This window comes from Oncorhynchus keta, chromosome 29 (genome assembly GCF_023373465.1).
Source record: "Oncorhynchus keta strain PuntledgeMale-10-30-2019 chromosome 29, Oket_V2, whole genome shotgun sequence".
Classification (NCBI taxonomy): Eukaryota; Metazoa; Chordata; class Actinopteri; order Salmoniformes; family Salmonidae; genus Oncorhynchus; species Oncorhynchus keta.
Window position 1 is genome coordinate 46,974,798 of NC_068449.1, and position 21,076 is coordinate 46,995,873.

Consider the following 21,076-nt stretch of genomic DNA (forward strand, 5'->3'; position numbering starts at 1 on the left):
AGAGGGGAACCAGTGACATGCCTCGCATCCTTGACCTTCTGCTAAATGTACCTCTTGCCATTCCTCTGTATCGGTCGAGGACCTTGACACTTCTGGGACGACTGGCGAGGACGCGCTCTCTCGTTGTCCTCTCTGCGCGCTCCCGTGACAATTTCAGTTCCAGTAGCTGTAGTTTCCTCCGCAATGCACTGTTTTCTTTTTGGCTGTGAGTTATTTCCAACCGAAACACTGCATAGTCGTCGTCAACGAGTTTACAGACCTCTGCCACGGCTGCATTCGCTAGAACCTCCATTATGGAGGCTATTTGAGTGTGAAAAACCATACAGTTAGCAGCCATTGTTAACTAACTTAGCAGCTCGGTAGCGTTACCTAGATAGCTAACCTCTATTAATCAAGTCCTGTTTCCAACGCGGATTAAATACTACATGGGGTAAGTATGTGATGCTGTGCAGTTAAATGAGTCATAGTTTGAGTTCCATGGTGTTAATAAACGTCTAAATAACAACAAAAACGCTAACGTGGAAATTGTTCTTAGTTACTGTTTACTTCCGTTTATACCGACGAGGAAGGATGTTGTCGCTCAAAGGGTGTGGCTAAATGAAAAGCGTATGCACGCTGTTCTTTGAAATACGGTACTGCTTATCTCCTATTTAAGAACAGTCTTTCGAGCTTAGATCACTAGTTTAAAGAAGTGTGTTAGCAATAATAGAGTAGAATACAATCACTTTACTCCATCACCTCAGTACGGTAAACATTCAACTGTCCTTTTATCTAGCCTAGGTTTACTGTCTCTCTAAAAACAGGCATTTACAAGCCTGTTTCAAATGACAAGTTTAATGAGGGGTATGTGTTTAATTAAAACTCCTATAAAAAGGGTCGTTCCATTTGATTTCAATCACTTTTTGACCAAAACCCTTTTTGATTTGTATGAAATTTACCATACATATTTGCCCATGGTAGAAGTGGTCAGAAAGTTACTTTTTTAAACTTTAATGCCAAAACAGGCACTCAAGGTTTAACCATTTTGCATAGCATATGGAAAAAAACATGTTTTTAATAAAAATTGTCATTAACCGTCGTTAATTATTTAAAAACGTGTAAACTGTTTTTTTCTGCACATGTTGTAGTTTAGACACAGTTTTGCATAATGAGGTGTTTGTGTTGTGCCTGTCATCGGTTGAGACACAGCATGCTCATGAATACAGGGTGGGTGTCATGTTTTGGCTGATAAATGTACTAAAATGTTAATAACTGACATTTCAACTTCCAAATGGTACCACAAAGATGATTGGAGGTCATCTTTGGGCACTTCCATCTCAATGTTTTAGCCCCAATTATTTTTTGAAAAAGTAATGTTTTTTTTCCACATGGTTGGGGTTGAGAATTTTCTCAAACTCTTGCTGTATCATGTGAGAATGTGATCATACCCAGATGTTCAACTGAGGGACTTAGTAACCCCCCCCCCCCCCCACCACAAGACACTTCATAACTGTATTTCAGATAGTTCCCAGATATCCCCTGTGTATAATTCTAGCCACACTGCTGTGATTTCTCTCACTGGACACTCCTTTGTCTGATAAGGTTACTTAGGAAGGAGAACCTCCGTCATTGAGCTTCCTCCTGGACCTCTAGCCATTGTTTGAGTGTTGTTGGGATTGCACACAATCTGTTGTAGGCTAGGTGCCTCTCATGGTGAATGCCCATCCTGACCCTGTCTGTATTGGTGGGGTAACCGAGGAAGGCAACATCCAGGCCCAGTTCTTCTATGAACCCATTCACCAGGCATTAGATGTGACGCCAAAGGAGAAGACAGACTTGCTGCTAGACTATATCCAGAGGGGTCTCCCACCACTCTCTGTGAAGGCTGAAGCCCAGGGTGACCTGATCTTTCAATCATGCATACTGTCGTGTTTATCATAGAGACCCTCCTGTTCCTATCAGCCCCAGGCTCTGCTCCATCCCTGCACTGAGACTGTGAAGAGAAGGGTCTAGGCCGCAGACTGGATCCCTGATTGGAGCCTCTGTCTCTCTGTTGACCACCAGGACTGAGGTTGTTCAGTCCAGCTGTCGTGTTGTGGTGAAGTCTCGGTCCTTCGCGGTTGGGTCCTGGTCCCGACTCTGGAAGGAAGAGCGGCGGCTCCTGATCAGGGTCCAGGATTTGTGACCAGCAGAGGTCCACTCTCTCCCACCAGTAACACTGGATCAGCAGGTCTTCAGGGACAGCAGACTGTAAACAAAGTTTATACAGAAAAGCATAAAGGGTTATAAGACATTCTTTGCTGTACATACAGAAGCATGACATGATGTTATAAAATGTTAACCAGTCAAGCCTATGTCTAAAACTGATTCAAGTACCTAACAATATGAGGCCATTGGAGTTAATTATATTAGAAAAATGTCCATATGTGTTTATTCAAGAATGAAGTATAATGTTTTGATTAGACTGAGATAAGGGAAACTCAGTCCCTGTAACAATACAAAAATATCCAAGTCAGTCAGCACAGTGTCAACTTTGTATTTAATTTGAACAAAATGGTCATACACTAACAACTTTGCAGTACAGTACTTCTATTGCACAAAATAATGTCAAGGTGAATAACATCTCACTATGTTTGCACTAGAAATCTGTTACCCTCGACCAGTATCTAAAGGGACAAAGTTGCCACTCTTCATCAGTGAAGCATTTTTAGACACCATCACCATATCATCTACTCTGCCTCATCATACTCATTCTTTCCTCAGTTCTCCTCACCCAGTTCCCTATACATCCAAAACCAACAGAATTAACTACAAACTAACTAGTACTACATCACTATAGTCAATACATGGACTGTGTGCATTTTCTGCTGGTGTATCATGATGTTACTCCTCTCTGAGAAACTCTTCCCGCAATGCATACAGACGAACAGCCTTTCTCCCGTGTGGACCATCAGGTGCATCTTCAGCTGGTGCTGGTGGGAGAACCTCTTCTCACACAAGGGGCAGCCAAACTGTTTCTCCCCCGTGTGGATCCTCTGGTGGATCTCCCCTGTTTACAAAAACTGAAGGCTTTCCCACAGAATGAACACGGGAAGCGCCATCAGTCTCCCTTCTCCTCCTGGAAGAGACAATTAATATAGATTACACAGACATACACTCCCTCAGGTACGTACACACAGAAAATAAAAACACTTTCAACATGGTGTTTACCCATCCCCACTGCGTTTGAGTCCTATAGTGTAGTTACAGAATGACTTAATTGTTGTTAAATCCATCATGGTGGACATAAATATGATGTGGGTAAATAGAAGTCAGCTATAATGACATCAGACAAATCGGAATAAACTATTTGATGTGTACAGTAGGTGTTTGTTAGTGTGTGGGTATAAGTACCCAGGTAGGTATATTACTATATTTACTAAGTCCTATGTTGGTTATAAAGTGCTGTTAGGTGTATGCAGAATAGGGTGAGATCAGGTTTGCTGTATACTAAAGAGTCTTAATGAAAGTCTTACAAAGAAAAGTCCCATTTTGTGTTTATGAAACAAATAAGTTAAATACACATTATGAAAACCACAAATACACATGTCAACAAAAAAAGCATGAACTGCATTTATTAACTCGTTAAAAATGGAAAACAAATAAAGTAGTTAAATGAAAGTAATGAAATAGGCATTTGTGAACATCATATAGCCTACACAGTACAAATACAATATATAACAGACTTTTTAGCCTTTTATATCACACAATGTCTGGATGCAATATTCTACCCAGGAATATTCAACACTGAAATCTGTTACTCTCATTATTCCAAATGGATCTGTGGTTCTATTCTGCTGACAACCGTTAAATGTATATTTGTCTCTAATGCAGGGTTTGATCTAAACATCAGAAGCTATAGAGTGGAATGGTTTTTCTGCTGGTGTATCTTGAGATAGCTCCTCTCTGAGAACCTTTTCCCACAGAGCGTACAGGCGAACGGCCTTTCTCCAGTGTGGACCTTGAGGTGCGTCTTCAGATGGTGCTGGTGGGAGAACTTCTTCTCACACTGGGGGCAGCTGTAGGGTTTCTCACCTGTGTGGACCCTCTGGTGCCTCTTTAGGCTGCCAGACTGGGCAAAGCGCATGTGACACTGGGTACAGCTGTAGGGTTTCTCCCCTGTGTGGATCCTCTGGTGCACCTCCACCGTCTGGGGGCAGCTGAAGCCTTTGTTACAGAACATGCAGAGGAACCGTTTCTCTTTAACATTGCCTGATGTGGCTCCCCCTCCCTGAGCCTGGGCTCTAGCCCTGTCGTTTGAGTTTAATACCTGATCGAAAAGGATTTGGCCATACGAATCAGAAGGCCCCATCAATGTGGACACTGGGTCCAGATCCCTGAACGTGTGTAAAAGGGAGTTAGTTGCGACATTTTGAGTTGTCTCTAAGCTTTCTCTGTAATCTAAGAAATCTCTACCCTGTGAGTGTCTGTCTCCAAGGTGACTATCGGCATTCCATGTTTGAGGAACGTCGCCCTCCACTTTCACAGTCACTTCATCTGTGACCAGACCCTCCCCTTTCTTATCTAGGCACCCTTCAGAGTATACACTACTACTGTACTGGTTCCAGTCCCCTTTAGACAGATCAGTCTGTGTCTCTAAACCCGAGGGCATGTTGCCAGGTTCCATCTCTGTAGCATAAGAGCAAGACGGATCATCAACGTCAGGGTATGATGCATCACCATCTCCATGGGAATGAACCGTTCTCTGGCTCTGGTGAAATACTGGTAAATACTCTGAGCCAGGAGCAGGAGGACAGTCCAGTGGCCCCACCACCAGTCTCTCTGGGTCTGATCTATGATCAGATCCTGTGTGTAAGAGCCTGTGTGTTACAGTTAAAGTCTTGGTGTCGGTCTCTGACTTGAGGACGGCGTTCGGCGTTCCACTGACCTCCGTGATGCTGCATTGGGTCCTGGGCTGCGCTGTGGCAGTGGTAGGGTCCTCCGTGGCTACAAGGGGCGCTTCAAGCACTCCAGTCTGGATGTCTCTGCTGTGCCGTGGGTCCTCCTCTTCTTCAGTCCGCTCGTGCTTGACTTCAGGACCTCCAGCCTGACACAACAAGAGAGGAGGTTAGGGCCGGTGATTGTCAAGCAAGTAACTGCCAGTCTCACGGTAATTGGCTGTTAATCAACAAACACATTAAGCATCTCCTGGCTTCCACGCATCACCTATAAGCCACTGATGCAGACCTAATAAATCCATATAATATAGCCTACACCACAATAAATCTATAATTTATTTTAGACAGGCCTAAAGAAACATGATATGAAGAAAGTGTAGTCTATTTCAGAAGAATAGAATAGCATACTCTGAGCTGTCCTTATGTTAGGTCCTGATCTGGCTATGCCAGATGGCTGTGGGCTACACCAGTACATTTATCAAACAAGATTTACTTAGAATTCCGTGGCATTATTTTATAGTATGAAGAATACAATTGAACATAGCTGAATAAAATAGGATCGTTTCAGAGGGAGTGCGCACATGCAGCTATTCTGTGTTGAGCGGTTAAGAAACAAACAGGTCCTCCTATATGCTTAATTTTAGAGTTATTTATGCATCTTTAGTTGTGATAAACATTGTGCTATATGTTTAGATTTTTAAAACATGAGGCTGCATGACGCAACTAATGATGAATAAGAAGAGTTGCATGAAAGGCATGAGCTCTGCTCTGTTTCTTGCGCAGGCTGCACACACTTCATCAGTCTCTCATTCACAATTTGACAAGCACTTGATAATGCCTCTAATTTCCCGTCGGCATCCCCCTTGTGTGGCCGTAACGTCCCATAAAAAATCCACGCCTTTGCAGCCACAGTGTCTGTTTATAATATAATAATCATAATTCCCTTCACCCGGCTGCCAAACGCCGTGCTCTGAAGCAACTCTGACTCACATGGATCTCTCAAATCAAAATTCTTATTAGCCAATGCCTGTCATCTGATTGGGTCCTTCTCTCAGACATCTCAGCTCCACAGTAAGTAACAAGTGGAGACAGATGCAACTGTGTGCGTCCTTCTTATCGAATTCAGAGGCATATATTGAAGATGTTAGAACTGTCAGCCAACAAGATGAGTAGACCTAACGGACAGCAAAAGCACTAGCCTATGTCAATCTACTATCCCCCATTGTACAAAAGTTGACCTATTCTATTGGTCAACTTTTCCTTCTGTGTGAGAAATAAATATTCCAAACATACTCTGGGGACAGTTGTGGGATGCGATTGATCCCAAATTAATACAACCACTCACACCAAAAAAACATTTTAAAAGCAATGAGGCTGATACCAACCGATCAGAACGTTTAGCTTAAAATGTTGATAAACTATTAGGCTATTTTGTCACATTTTAAGCACAGCAACGCGCAAACGGCAGTAGGCTATAAGCGCAGATGTTGCAAAATGCAATCAATTAGTGGGAAAGCACCATTCTCAAACATGACTGAAAATGCAATTTATGCATGTAATGCTTTATAAAGGTGCATTTTTTACAAGCAAAATTATCTTCTCCAAACTAGAAACTCACGCACCACCTATGTATGCCAGTTAGGCTCTACACCGGTTGTAAAGAAGAATGTGAATGTGCTTAATTTTAAGAAGTTATTTAGCCACTTTAGTTGTGATTACAAACCTTATCAACATATAGGTATATGGGCTAGGCTACATTAAGTGTGTGACTGATTTGAAAAAGTTGCACAAAAAAAAGGCATACTCTGTTTCTTGCCTTACTGCACAAGCTGGGCATCATTCACAAGTGATCATTCATAATATTACAAGTGATAGGCTAATATTGTCATCAATCACACTATTCTTAATTTAATCATGTCTTTCACATACTAACTGATATACAGTGCATCTGGAAAGTATTCAGACCCCTTCACTTTTTCAGGTCTCTCCAGAGATGTTTGATTGGGTTCAGGTCCGGGCTCTAGCTGGGCCACTCAAGGACGTTCAAAAACTTGGCCCGAAGCCACTCCTACGTTGTCTTGGTTGTATGCTTCGGGTCTTTGTCCAGTTGAAAGGCGAACCTTCAGAGCCTGAGGTTCTGAGCACTCTGGAGCAGGTTTTTATCAGGGATCTCTGTGTACTTTGCTCCATTCATCTTTCCCTCGATCCTGACTAGTCTCCTAGTCCCTGCCGCTGAAAAACATCCCGGTGGCATGATGCTGCCACCATGCTTCACCTTAGGGATGGTATTGCCCAGGTGATGAGCAGTGCTTGGTTTCCTCCAGATGTCACACTTGGCATTCAGGGCAAAGAGTTCAATCTTGGTTTCATCGGATGAGAGAATCTTGTTTCTCATGGTCTGAGAGCCCTTTAGGTGCCTTTTGGCAAACTCCAAGCGGGCTATCATGTGCCTTTTACTAAGGAGTGGCTTCCGTCTGGCCACTCTTCCATAAAGGCCTGATTGGTGGAGTGCTGCAAAGATGGTCGTCTTTCTGGAAGGTTCTCCCATCTCCACCGAGGAACTCTGGAGCTCTGTCAGAGTGACTCGAGTTTTTGGTCACCACCTTGACCAAGGCCCATCTACCCCGGTTGCTCAGTCTGGCCAGGCAGCCAGCTCTAGGAAGAGTCTTGGTGGTTCCAAACTTCTTCCATTTAAGAATGATAGAGGCCACTGTGTTCTTGGCGACCTTCAAACTTTTTTGGTACCTTTCCCCAGATCTGTGCCTCGACACAATCCTGTCTCTGAGCTCTTATGGCATGGTTTTTGCTCTGACATGCTCTGTCAACTGTGGGACCTTATATAGACAGGCAAGTGCCTTTCCAAATCATGTCCAATCAATTGAATTTACCACAGGTGGACTCCAAGTTGTAGAAACATCTAAAGGATGATCAATGGAAACAGGATGCACCTGAGCTCAATTTTTTGAGTCTCATAGCAAAGGGTCTAAATACTTATGCAAATAAGTTCTGTTTTGTATTTTTTATAAAATGTGCAAAAATGTCTAAACATATCTTTGGGTTGTCACTATGGGATACTGTGTGTAGATTGATGTGTGAAAAAAAATATTGAATCCATTTTAGGATAAGGCTGTAATGTAACAATGTGGAAAAAGTGAAGGGGTCTGAATCCTTTCCGAAAGCACTGTATGTGTGAAATTAGTTTTGACTTATACTGGACCATTTATCATGCACCTGTCTTGGGAACAGGGGCAGGGGGAAAAAATACATGTCTTCTATGCACTTAAACAGAGAATGGAGGACTCTTTTCTGTGGTTAATTTTCATCTCAGCCAGGTAGGCTATACTCCTGTTGTAAAGCGAAACAATGTGCTTAATATTAGGAAAGTTGAGAAACAAATATAGTAGGCCTAGCCTATAGAAAGCTGATGGGTTCCTCCTCTTATTAATAGAGCCCATCTAATCTCTATTTTCTCAAGCAATTGCATAGCCAATAGAAATTTTGCGCAAAGTGAGCTCTCATGAAGTGTTTGATTTGAATTTCGATTACATATGCATTGATGTTAGAGGGACAATAGAGTGCTGCGTACCAGACAGTTAGCAAGTTTGGTAAGCTACTAATTACCATTAGCAGCATCAGAGCTAGGAGAAGCCTAGTTTCTGTGACTAAACGGTGTTGTGGATTTTGGCTGTGGTCATGACTCAAGACTGCCGGTGTGGTGGTAATTTGGTCACCGTAACAACCCCCCAGATTATTACCGGTACATCAATTGTATTGGATAACAATGTCGTTGTCTCCCCTATGTCGTAAAGAAGTCTCACAAGCTCCCCTATGGCAGATGTACATGTAAGCCACTGAATAGCTGAAGGGGAGCCTTTCTGAAATGAACGGGCCACATTTGATTTAAAGTAACTGTCTATTTTTATGTAACACTATTACACTAACCTCTATCACAATAACATGCTGGGTTGAGGTTCCATTCCCCTCATCAACAGTGATTTGTTGGTCACCTCTCCATGTATTGTGTCCCGCTGGCTTCACAAAGCTCCTGTGGTCTCCAATGAGATGTCCTTCACATGAGAAAGTGATTTGGGAAAAAGAGGTGGTTAGGTTAGCTACTGTCAATACTCAACACTATATTGTACACTAGAATTGGCAAGAGTATAAGATAACACTCCACAACCTCTTGATATACTATTCATAGATTTGATTATTATAATTATGTTCCATGCATCATATGCTTTCAATGAGTAAATAATAGGAAAGCAGTACATTAAGTGTCTTTGTGCTAAGTAATCAGGGGTAGTACTGCCTACTATCCATCTGACCTAGACCCAATTCTGGTTAACCGTATATGTGGTTGACACATCTAATCACAGAGGGGATCAGGGCGACAGGTCTCACAGCCTCGGCCTTTTGCAAAATGTACCTCTTGCCATTCCTTTGTATTGGTCGAGAATCTTGACACTACTGGGACGACTGGCGAGGACGCGCTCTCTAATTGTCCTCTCTGCGCGCTCCCGTGTCATCTTCAGTTCCAGTAGTTGAAGTTTCCTCCGCAATGCCCTGTTTTCTTTCTGGCTTTGAGTTATTTCCAAACGAAACACTGCATAGTCGTCGTCTACGAGTTTACAGATGTCTGCCACGGCTGCATTCGCTAGTACCTCCATGATGGAGGCTATTTGAGTGTGAAAAACCATGCAGTTAGCCATTGTTAGCAGCTAGCTAGCGTTATCTTGATAACATCTAAGTCCTGTCTTCAACGCGAATTAAACGCTGCCTGGTGTAAGTATATGGTGTAGTGCAGTTAAATTAGTCATATTTTGAGTTCCATGGTGTTAATAAACGTCTAAATTACAACAATAACGCTAACGTGGAAATTGTTCTTGGTCAGTTCACTTCCGTTTACACTAAAGAGAAAGGATCTTATTGGTTGGCATCATAGCTCCAAGGGTGTGGCTAAATGAATAGGGTATGCGCGCTGTTTTTGAATGACGTTACTGCTTATTACATTATGCATCAAATCTCATGACTTGTTTTAGACTTGTTCAGAATGAACAGTGTTAGAAAGAAAACGAATTACTTTATTACATCTACATAACTGTTCACACTATGCTAACACTTTACCATTTCTGTAAATCTGGTGCCCCCACTTAGAATACTTTGGAAAATGTTAAACATTACATTACACACATCTAGACTACTTTCTGTCAAGTTTATTTTTTACTCTATAAAATACCAGCATCTGATCACTTTATCAGTGAAGTATTTTTACAGATACCATTACACCAACTTTACACCACCAAATAATCTACTCATTCTTTCCTCTGTTCACCTCATCCAGCTCCCTACTACATCCAAAATCAACAGAATGAACTACAAACTTACTAATACTACATTACATATATTATACATGGGCCGTGTGCATCCTCTTCCCGTAGTTCTTACAGGCGAACGTCCTCTCTCCCGTGTGAACCTTCAGGTGCCTCTTCAGCTGGTGCTGTTGCGAGAATCTCTTCTCACACTGGGGGCAGCTGTAGGATTTTTCCAGCGTGGGTCACTTCAGGTTGGACAGGTGGGAGAAACTGGCCCAGCAGAGGTGGCAGCCGAACGGTTTTACCCCCGTGTGCATCCTCTTATGGATCTTTGAATTAACTGGTGCACTCTCCCTTTGGGATATATTTTGTATATGCACGGTTTATAAATGAGCCCCCCGGCCAACAGCCTGGAAGGATGGTCCCCTTTTCTTTAAACCCCCTGTAGTAGATCTTGTAAAATCTCTTACACCCAGAAATATATCTGCTGCTGCCACATCTACAGGTAAAATAAAGGAAACGGCAACATAAGTGTCTTTAATAGGGCGTTGGGCCACCAGGAGCCAGAACAGCTTTAATGCGTCTTGGCATAGATTCTACAAAGGTCTGGAAATCTATTGGAGGGATGCGACATCTATTCATCCATAAGACAGTCCATAACTTGGTGTTTTGTTGATAGTGCAGGAAAAGTCTCGGGCGCCACTCCAGAATCTCCCATAAGTGTTCAAGTTGGTTGACATCTGGTTACTGAGATGGCCATGGCATATGGTTTACACAATTTATGCTCATCAAACCATTCAGTGACCACTTGTGCCCTGTGGATGGGGACAATGTCACCCTATAGCATAGCCACGGTAGCCAAAATAATGGCCTACCCAGTATTTTTATACATGACTCTAAGCATGATGATGTTAATTGCTTAATTAACTCAGGAACCAAACCTGTGTGGAAGCATTTGCTTTCAATATACTTTGCATCCCTCATTTACTCAATTGTTTCCATTATTTTGGCAGTTACCTGTATTTTCTGGGATTTACACTCCATCAGTGCAGGACAGTTAACCATAGCAATAAATGCAAGAAACCCTATTTTACTAACATTCATCCTCTCTGGAGCTCTCTCTTCAGGCCTATTCACTCACCCTTGGGCTGTCCTCTATTCTCTTCACTGCCTCAGCATAGGACACTTTCTGCACCACTCGAATTCTGTCAATCTCAACCTGTCTCTCTCTCTCACAGGGCACACAGTTGACACAGTCCTTTCTCTATCCCAACTCCCAACACTCTGACTATGCCCTCCTGCACATTTCTCGCATTGTGGGATCTCCCTTCTAGACATTGCTGCAACATGTCTGAATCCTTTGCAACAAAAGCACCATAGCGGGTTTGGAACATAGGCCTCACAGAATAGCAAATATAACCTGACCTTATCAGTAGAAACTCTGTGTCATAGTTCAAGACAGATTGAGAATACCCTGTCTTGCCATTGCCACCGGATCTACGTCTCAACAGACGTCAGGCATCACAAACACCAGAAATATTCATTTTCAGTTGATCCACCTCTACACTCAATGCTACCTGCTCCAGAGAGCAAAGCACGACACAGGTCGATCCTGAGGAGTGTGACATGGAAAGCCCGCTGCCTCTGGGCAAAGGATGCACAAAAGAAAAAGAAAACCGCAACAATTCTACTTCTCGAAACTTAGAATTCAACTATTCATCCTCGAGAGGCAATTCGTTCAGGGCTGACGGTGCTTCAGACAGGACAAACACACACACACACAGGAGACAAAAAAAAAAACTAAGGCATCAGTTAAAAGTGCATGGTGCCATTTTAAGTCCATGGTAGCCACAGTTCTTAGTTTAGCCCTGCCATTAATTATCTCCAGAATAGTCCCTAGGTCTTCATTACATTTTCCTGTTAACCAGGCGATTGGCCTCGGGCACAAACAACGCCCTGCACCTATTGGTGGAACACTTGAGAAAGCACAAGTAATGTCCCAAAGGGGAGCAGATGGAACTGCGGGTTGAGGACACAGTGCTCTCCCTCACAATGTCATAGGCTTTCCTCCTGGCCTGCTGCTCAAAGAATGAGGCCAGACTTCTGAAAGGCAGCCCGGTGATCTTTGAGCAGGTCTTCACAATGGCTTGAAGGCAGTATCTGTTCTTGACAGAGAGGGATGTAAACCAGCATACGAAGGACAACACAGAATGCTCTCGATGAAAGAACTGTATAAAAAGGATTGCGATATTGATTTGTGGACACTTAATGAGTTCAATTTCCTGAGGAAGTATTGTGTCTGCTATTTTGATGATGGTCGTCTGTGTTTTGCTCAAACTTCCGGGTGTTATCAAAGATGGTACCAAGATATGTATACTGGTCCACATTGTCCACCTCCTCTCCATCAATGATCATTGTACTGGCGGGCTAATTGTACAATAATTGTATTTGGTCTTAAAGACATTCAACTCCAGCGGCGTACTGCCACACCAGTCAATGAAGTCCTGGATGGCTGGGCCATGGTCAGGCTCTTGAGAGGATTGACCAGAGGACTGCGTCATCGGCAAACTTCACAAAATGGCGGTTGGCGTGGGCACTCAGTCATTGGTGTAGAAAATGTAAAAAGGAGGGGTGACACCTTTGTGGTGAACCTGTGCAAGTGAGTAGGGTGTCTGACGTGGCACCATTAGCATAGACTCTCCATAATCCACAAGTTAAGGCTGTAGTCCTTATTGGTTGGCGTAATAGTTCAAAGGGTGTAGTTAAATGAAAAAGTTATTTACCCTGTTCTTTGAAATACGGTACTGCTTATTACATTACACATCAAATCTCCTATGATCAGTATCTTTCAAGCTGAGAGCAAACTTGTTTAGAAAGAACAGTGTGTTTAGCAAGAATAGAGTAGAAAATAATATAATTACTTTATTCCATCGACATCACCTCCGTAAGGTCAACATTAAACTGTCCTTGTTCGAGCCTTGATTTACTGTCTCTTAAAAACAAGTTAAAGTGTTAATGAGGGGGTATGTTGTTAATTACACTCTTACCCCAAGACACTTCACATGATAACTATAATATGTCAGCTAAAAGGTGATTCCCTGACATCCCCTGCGTACATCTGAAGACACACTGCTACGATTTCCCCCCGTTGTGGACACTCCTATGTCTGATAAGCTCTTGTAGTTTAGTCTGCACTTGAAGGGTGTGAACGGTCTGGTGCTGCTTCACATAGTTCGCCTCAGTAAAGAGCTTCCCACATGTGGGGCAGACATACGGCTTATCGGTGTCCATCCTAATGCTCGGCCTCCCACGTTGTGACCCAATGACACCAGAGGTAGAAACGGGAGTCACCACCCTCAGGTGGTTAGTCTTTGAGCTCCCTCCGTGACCTCTTGCCATTGTTTGGGTGTTGTTGGGATTGTGTGTTGTGTTATAGGCTAAGTGAACACCCATCCTAGCCTTTTCTGTATTGGTGGGGTAACCATGAGGTAACTGAGGAAGGCTAGACCCAGGTCTTCTGTGAACCCATTCACCAGGGATTAGATGAGACCCTGAAGGAGAAGACAGACTTCCTGTTAGACTCCCACCAGGGGGATCTCCCACCACTCTCTGTGAAGGCTGAAGCCCAGGGTGACCTGCACTGTTCATCATGGATATTGTGGTGTGTGTATCATAGGAACAGGAGGGTCTATCAGCCCAAGGTCCTGCTTTATCCCCGCACTGAGACTGTGAAGAGAAGGGTCTGGACTGCAGACTGGATCCCTGACTGGAGCCTCTGTCTCTCTGATGACCACCAGGACTGAGGTTGTTCAGTTCACCTGTCCACTGGTTGTGTTCTGTGTGGTGGTTGAGTCTCTGTCCCTCACGGTTGGGTCCTGGTTCCAACTCGGGAAGGAAGAGCGACGGCTCCTGATCCATGTTCCTGATCTGTTGCCAGGGTTTGTGACCATCCACTTCAGAGGTCCAGTCTCTCCCGCCTGTAACACCGGATATCAGCAGGTCTTCAAGGACTGCAGTCTGCAAACAAAGATGGTACAGAAAAGCATAAAGGTTTATATAAGAAACTCTTTACTGTACACAGAAACATGACATTATAAAATGTTAACTACAGTCAATCCATCTCTAACACCGATTGAAGTACCTAACAATATGGAGCCATTGGAATCTTTGCAATGATACAAAAATAACCAAGTCAGACAGCACCGAGTCAGTCTAGTATTTAACTTAAACAAAATGCCATTACAATCACATTTATTGCACCAAACGATACGTGACGAGAATAACTTCTCACTATGGTAACACTATACCTTTTCTGTAAATCTGGTACCCTTGCTTTGACAAAATCAATTTTAGAATACTTTGGAAAAGGTTCAATATAACATTACACGCAGCTTCACTACTTCATGTCAAGTAAACATGAGGTAAGGCACTATTGCTCATATTGAGGTATATACAGTACCAGTCAAAAGTTGACACCTACTAATTCCAGGGTTTTTCTTTAATTTTACTATTTTCTACATTGTCGAACAATAGTGAAGACATCAAGGCAAAAGGTGGCTACTTTGAAGAATCTCAAATATAAAATATATAGTTGATGTCTTCACTATTCTACAATGTAGAAAATAGTAAAAATAAAGAAAAACACTAATGAGTATGTGTCCAAACGTTTCACTGGTAATGAATACCTCAATATGTGCCATTCAATGTTATTTACATATTTGTATTATTATTATTTATTTTTTTTGGGGGGTCAGTCTGTTATGTCTGGAGTATTTTTCCTGTCTTATCCGGTGTCCTGTGGGAATTGAAGTATGATCCCTCTAATTCTCTCTCTTTCTCCTCTCGGAGGGCCTGAGCCCTAAGACCATACCTCAGGACTACCTGGCCTGATGACTCCTTGCTGTCCCCAGTCCACCTGGTCATGCTGCTGCTCCAGTTTCAACTGTTCTGCCTGCGGCTATGAAACCCTGACCTGTTCACCGGACGTGCTACCTTGTCCCAAAATTTACTCCTGAGGTGCTGACCTGTTGCACCCTCTACAACCACTGATTATTATTATTTGAATCTGCTGGTCATCTATGAACGTTTGAACATCTTTGGCCATGTACTGTTATCTCCACCCGGCACAGCCAGAAAAGGACTGGCCACCCCGCAGAGCCTGGTTCCTCTCTAGGTTTCTTCCTAGGTTCCTGCCTTTCTAGGGATTTTTTCCAAGCCACTGTGCTTCTACATCTGCATTGCTTGCTGTTGGGGGTTTTAGGCTGACTTTCTGTATAGTACTTTGTGACATTGGCTGATGTAAAAAGGGCTTTATAAATAAATGTGATTGATTGAACTAAGAGCATTCAAGTCAAATCAAATTGTATTGGTCACAGCAGATGTTAAAGCGTTAGCAGATGTTAATGCGAGTGTAGCAAAAGGCTTGTAGCTAAGTCAACACGGAGCCATGTTGACTGACAAGTGGCGTGGATTGGTACAGCTCGGCTCAGTCCCAAATTGCGTGTTATTATTTGGCTAAATTATCACCCGTAGTTGCCTACAGCTACAGCAGTCTTAACAAAATGGACTGTTACCTTGATTGCAACAGTAAGGTGTTAAAACATTTAAACTTTTGAAATGTGACATTTCCTGACACCGCTCTCTCTCTCTCTCTCTCTCTCTCTGTGTGTGTGTTTACCTTTTTACCAATATCGATGGATGTAAATTGGGACTTCCACTCCATACTTAATCTAATTCCATCTCCTGTATCGTTCTGCCCTCTCTATAGATTATGCTGCTGCCCCGCTGTAAGAACCTGGAGATCTTCACTGAGGGAGGTGACGTGGCCACAAACAGTGCCTGGGACTCATTCCAGTGCTACCGCTGTCTGGAGAACAGCCAGGGGGTGGTCAAGACATCCGGCACAACTTCATCTTCAGTGTGTCAGCTCTGCTGCACCTGGGAGCTAAAGGTATGGCACCGCACTCCCAACAGTCATGTATGCTGAAACATACTCGTATGCTAATTTACGTGTTTCTTAAAGCGACCAACAGCAGTTGAAACAATAACAAAGCGTACTCCCCACCACTGTTTCTGTGAACCACTCAAATTCATAGACAAGAGCTATGGATGCAAGGACAGACCGTGGCTCCTCCTAAAACCCCATTGGAGGAGACGGCCCAAGGTTCCTCGCCTCAGACCTCTTCCAATGGGTTTTGAAAAGGATGCGAGTAGAGGAAGTGAGGAGTTGAGCAGAGATTGGTGGAATCTTATGTTGAATGATGTGTTTATCTTTGTTCTACGTATGATTTTCTGATTCTGACATGTTTAGCTGGTTTATCATATTCTCGTCGGTTTACATTCAAAATCCCCATGTGCTGTGTGCGTGTGTCCTTGGGCTTAATACCGTAAATATTGGATCCTGCCTTCAATTTTTTGACTCATTGCTTTCATTTTACAGACAAACATTGCTGGTTAACAATTAGCTCGCTAACTTTAGTGAGTAGATTCCACTCAACTTAAGTTATAGTACACCTATTTGAATTTATTTCACAATTCATTTGGTTATCAAGCAGCTGGGTTTCCAAGTCGTTTGGCGCTTACTTCTCAAGCTGGCAAGCTGGCTAAACAGACGGCGCTGCATTGCATCTGTTTGAAGGCCCACAAACAGAAAGCTCAAGCAATCACACAACAAGTCGCAGGCTGCATAATAGCCAATCACAACACTGGACTGGCCTAGGGCAGGAATTTGTTAGTTTGTCCACTCCGGTGAAAGTGACCAATCTCAGGTTTTCTATACAAGCACCCGCATTTAAGCCCCCCTCCAATCAGACTGAAATTCAAACCTAAAGGTGCCAAGACTTTAGAGAGAGTCATTTGAGAAATTGAGAGTGAAAACTTAACCTTGACAAGCTACTATTGCTGGTGGACAATTTAATGTGTTCAAATGTATTTTCATATGTTTGAATCCCGTTCCGTTTCTTTGTCTTTCTGAAGACATTTTTCCTTTTGATCTGTGACAATGATGTTCTGCTCGCAGGACTTGAAGTTAGCTGGATACCCGATAAGCTTTCTGCTGTTGAGTGACCACTTCATGTTTAACCTAGCTAGCCAGTTATATCTGCGAAGTAGAACGCAACAGTCATGGCATACGGCATACTTTTTACTGAACATTACGTCATAAATAGTATAACAATGAGTACATACTACGCAGTTTAAGTACAGTATGTAGTATGCTATTATGGTTATTCGGACACGGTCTGTGTTGTCACAGGGTCCATGTTCCAGTTGATAGATCCTATAGAAGGCAGGCTGAAGGCAGCACCTGTTAAGGGGTTAACTGACTTGCCTAGTTAAATAAAGATGAATAAATAAATATGAAGACTACATTTGATTGTTTTGTGTTCGACTGTTTCAACTGGAACATGGACCCTGTGTTGTTCCCCAGCCCAGAGTTGAGGACGATGTCCCATCCACTGACCTCTACTATGTCGCCTCTGGTCCGGACCTGCTCAGTGACGTTGTCCCCTGGGCCCTTGGCTGCACCCGTCTGGGAATCCAAGACGGCCACCCAGTCTCCTCTGTTAGCCTCCAGCCAGCCACCTGCAGGAAGAGGTTACAAAATAGACTTTACAAACATGGCATGAGTTAATGCCCTGGTCAAGTTCATACATTATAATTTAGTATGTAAACCTAAATTGTATTGACTTAATTTTATGAATGAAAAGAAAATAATAGCCAGGTGCATCACTATTCCCATTGAAGTATATCTATATGCATGTCTCTCTTACCTTGCTCCCCCATCTTTAGTCCACTCAGCAGGTCAATGCTCTCTGGTCCGTCTTCTATTGTCTCCTCTTTGACCAGCAGCAGATCAGGCTTCCCATCCTCCATGTCTACTGACTGTAAGAGATACAGAGTGAGAGGATGTTGGATCAAGAAATCTGATATGAGCACCCTGCTATGGAGCATCTTCTGATTGGGCAATGAGGGATTGCTATGAGTACTATGCAAACATGTTAGTTGATTTAACTACTTGACTATCTTTAATGGTTTGATAATTGAATGGTCCCACACTTAATCCAGTTCTGGGCCTGTATCCACAAAGAGTAGAATTGCTGATCGAGTATCAGGTCCCCACCGGTCTATATAGTCTTATTCATTATGCTCTAAAAGGCAACTGATCCTAGATCAGCACTCCTACTCTGAGAGGGTTTGTAGATATGGGCCCTGACCTAATACCATTCAGACAGTAGTTCACAGTGGGCTCACCTCAGTGAGACTGTGTGTGATCCTGTGCTGCTCAGCTGGTTCCTCTGTGGGTTCAGGAGGTGGTGTCGTCTGGTTGTCCTCCATGACCATGTTCCCCTCAGTGTTCCTCAGACTCTCTTCACATACCTCCTCCTTCACCAGCAGCACCTCTGGACCTTCATCCTCCTGGAAGAGACAGGTGATACAGATTACACAGACATACACTCCCTCAGGTATGTACACACAGATAAACACTTTTTCAACATGGAGTATTTACCCATCCCCACTACGTTTGAGTCCTACACTGTAGTTACAGAATGACTTCATTGTTAAACCCATCACGGTGGACATAAATATGATGATGTTGGTAAAAAAATAAGTCAGCTATGATAAGTCAAAAGTCATCATCAAACTATTTTGACGTGTACAGTAGGTGTTTGTTACTGTGTGGGTCTCAATGAGTCTCAATGAAAGTCTAAGAATAAAAAATCCCATTTTGTGTTTATTAAACAAGTGTTAAATACACTATATGAAAGAAGAAAAAAAAAAGTCAGCTTGAACTTGATAAACTGCATTTATTAACAGTGTCTTGGGAAAATCTAAATATCATATAACCTACACAGCACGAATGCAATATGAAGCAGACTTTTTAGGCTCATATCACACAAAAGCTATGGATTTTTTCTGCTGAAAACAACAACAATGTATCTTTGTCATTAATGCAGGGTTTGAATTAAACGTCAGACGATATCAGAAGAATGGTAACTTTCTATTTTATAGAGTGGAATGTATTTTCTGTTGGTGTATCCTTAGGTAGTTCCTCTCTGAGAACCTCTTCCTGCAGTGTGTACAGGCAAATGACCTTTCTCTCCTTCAAGTTTTAATGTCGCCTGTACAGGTACAGTGAAATGCCTTTCTTGTCATCATTAAACCCAGCAATACAGTAATCAATAACAATGTAATACTAAAAGTAACACAAGGAAAAAGTAAATAAGCATACTATATAAACAGAGTCAGTCAGTTCCAGTACCATATTACAATTTGCAGTGATAGAGAGGTAGATATGTATAGGAGTAAGGTGACAAGGCATCAGGATATATGATAAACAGAGTAGCAGCAGCGTATATGATGACACGACTCCATTTTGCTGATCCCCCTACAGGCAGAAATTAAAACAAGAGGCTCCCACGCTGAGGTCTGTCCAACGCTGGTCAGACCAAGCTGACTCTACACTACAAGACTGCTTCCATCACGTGGACTGGGACATGTTTTACGTCAGATGGGAATATTGACGAATACGCTGATTCGGTGTGCGAGTTCATTAGAACGTGCGTCGAAGATGTCGTTCCCATAGCAACGATAAAAACATTCCCTAACCAGAAACCGTGGATTGATGGCAGCATTCGCGTGAAACTGAAAGCGCGAACCATGCTTTTAATCAGGGCAAGGTGTCTGGCAACATGACTGAATACAAACAGTGCAGCTATTCCCTCCGCAAGGCTATTAAACAAGCTAAGCGTCAGTACAGAGACAAAGTGGAATCTCAATTCAACGGCTCAGACACAAGAGGCATGTGGCAGGGTCTACAGTCAATCACGGACTACAAGATGAAATCCAGCCCAGTCACGGACCAGGATGTCTTGCTCCCAGGCAGACTAAATCACTTTTTGCCCGCTTTGAGGACAATACAGTGCCACTGACACGGCCTGCAACGGAAACATGCGGTCTCTCCTTCACTGCAGCCGAGGTGAGTAAGACATTTAAACGTGTTAACCCCGCAAGGCTGCAGGCCCAGCGGCATCCCCAGCCGCGCCCTCAGAGCATGCGCAGACCAGCTGGCCGGTGTGTTTACGGACATATTCAATCAATCCCTATACCAGTCTGCTGTTCCCACATGCTTCAAGAGGGCCACCATTGTTCCTGTTCCCAAGAAAGCTAAGGTAACTGAGCTAAACGACTACCGCCCGTAGCACTCACTTCCGTCATCATGAAGTGCTTTGAGAGACTAGTCAAGGACCATATCACCTCCACCCTACCTGACACCCTAGACCCACTCCAATTTGCTTACCGCCCAAATAGGTCCACAGACGATGCAATCTCAACCACACTGCACACTGCCCTAACCCACCTGGACAAGAGGAATACCTATGTGAGAATGCTGTTCATCGACTACAGCTCGGCATTCAACACCATAGTACCCTCCAAGCTCGTCATCAAGCTCGAGACCCTGGGTCTCGACCCCGCCCTGTGCAACTGGGTACTGGACTTCCTGACGGGCCGCCCCCAGGTGGTGAGGGTAGGCAACAACATCTCCTCCCCGCTGATCCTCAACACGGGGCCCCACAAGGGTGCGTTCTGAGCCCTCTCCTGTACTCCTGTTCACCCACGACTGCGTGGCCACGCACGCCTCAACTCAATCATCAAGTTTGCGGACGACACAACAGTGGTAGGCTTGATTACCAACAACGACGAGACGGCCTACAGGGAGGAGGTGAGGGCCCTCGGAGTGTGGTGTCAGGAAAATAACCTCACACTCAACGTCAACAAAACTAAGGAGATGATTGTGGACTTCAGGAAACAGCAGAGGGAACACCCCCTATCCACATCGATGGAACAGTA

The 21,076-nt window shown here is 43.4% G+C and overlaps 2 protein-coding genes and 1 long non-coding RNA gene across 11 annotated transcripts in view; all 3 read right to left on the minus strand.

Moving 5' to 3' along the window:
• Positions 1-21,076, minus strand: part of LOC118361900 (oocyte zinc finger protein XlCOF29-like) — a 100,606-nt gene that overhangs the window by 49,444 nt on the left and 30,086 nt on the right. The gene's annotated exons all lie outside the window — the stretch shown is intronic.
• LOC118361953 (zinc finger protein 33A-like) overlaps positions 1-21,076 on the minus strand; it is a 50,325-nt gene that overhangs the window by 9,160 nt on the left and 20,089 nt on the right. The window contains exons 4-7 of one of the 9 annotated variants that reach the window (XM_035742190.2): positions 18,479-18,643; positions 17,998-18,109; positions 17,688-17,809; positions 13,136-14,245 (exon numbers count right to left, since the gene is read on the minus strand). The exons of 6 other annotated variants lie outside the window; for them this stretch is intronic. In XM_035742190.2, coding sequence (XP_035598083.2) covers positions 13,361-14,245; positions 17,688-17,809; positions 17,998-18,109; positions 18,479-18,643 — 1,284 coding nt within the window. In that variant the 3' untranslated portion in view covers positions 13,136-13,360. Of the gene's footprint in view, positions 1-51; positions 1,445-13,135; positions 14,246-17,687; positions 17,810-17,997; positions 18,110-18,478; positions 18,644-21,076 lie in introns of those variants that run through there. 2 more of the 9 variants (XM_052485310.1, XM_035742177.2) reach the window with 2 other exon arrangements.
• LOC118361901 (uncharacterized) lies at positions 5,054-9,319 on the minus strand. The gene is made up of 3 exons (XR_008085495.1): positions 9,186-9,319; positions 8,859-8,983; positions 5,054-5,065 (listed from the first exon to the last, which is right to left on the minus strand). It is a non-coding gene; the product is annotated as an uncharacterized LOC118361901 (long non-coding RNA).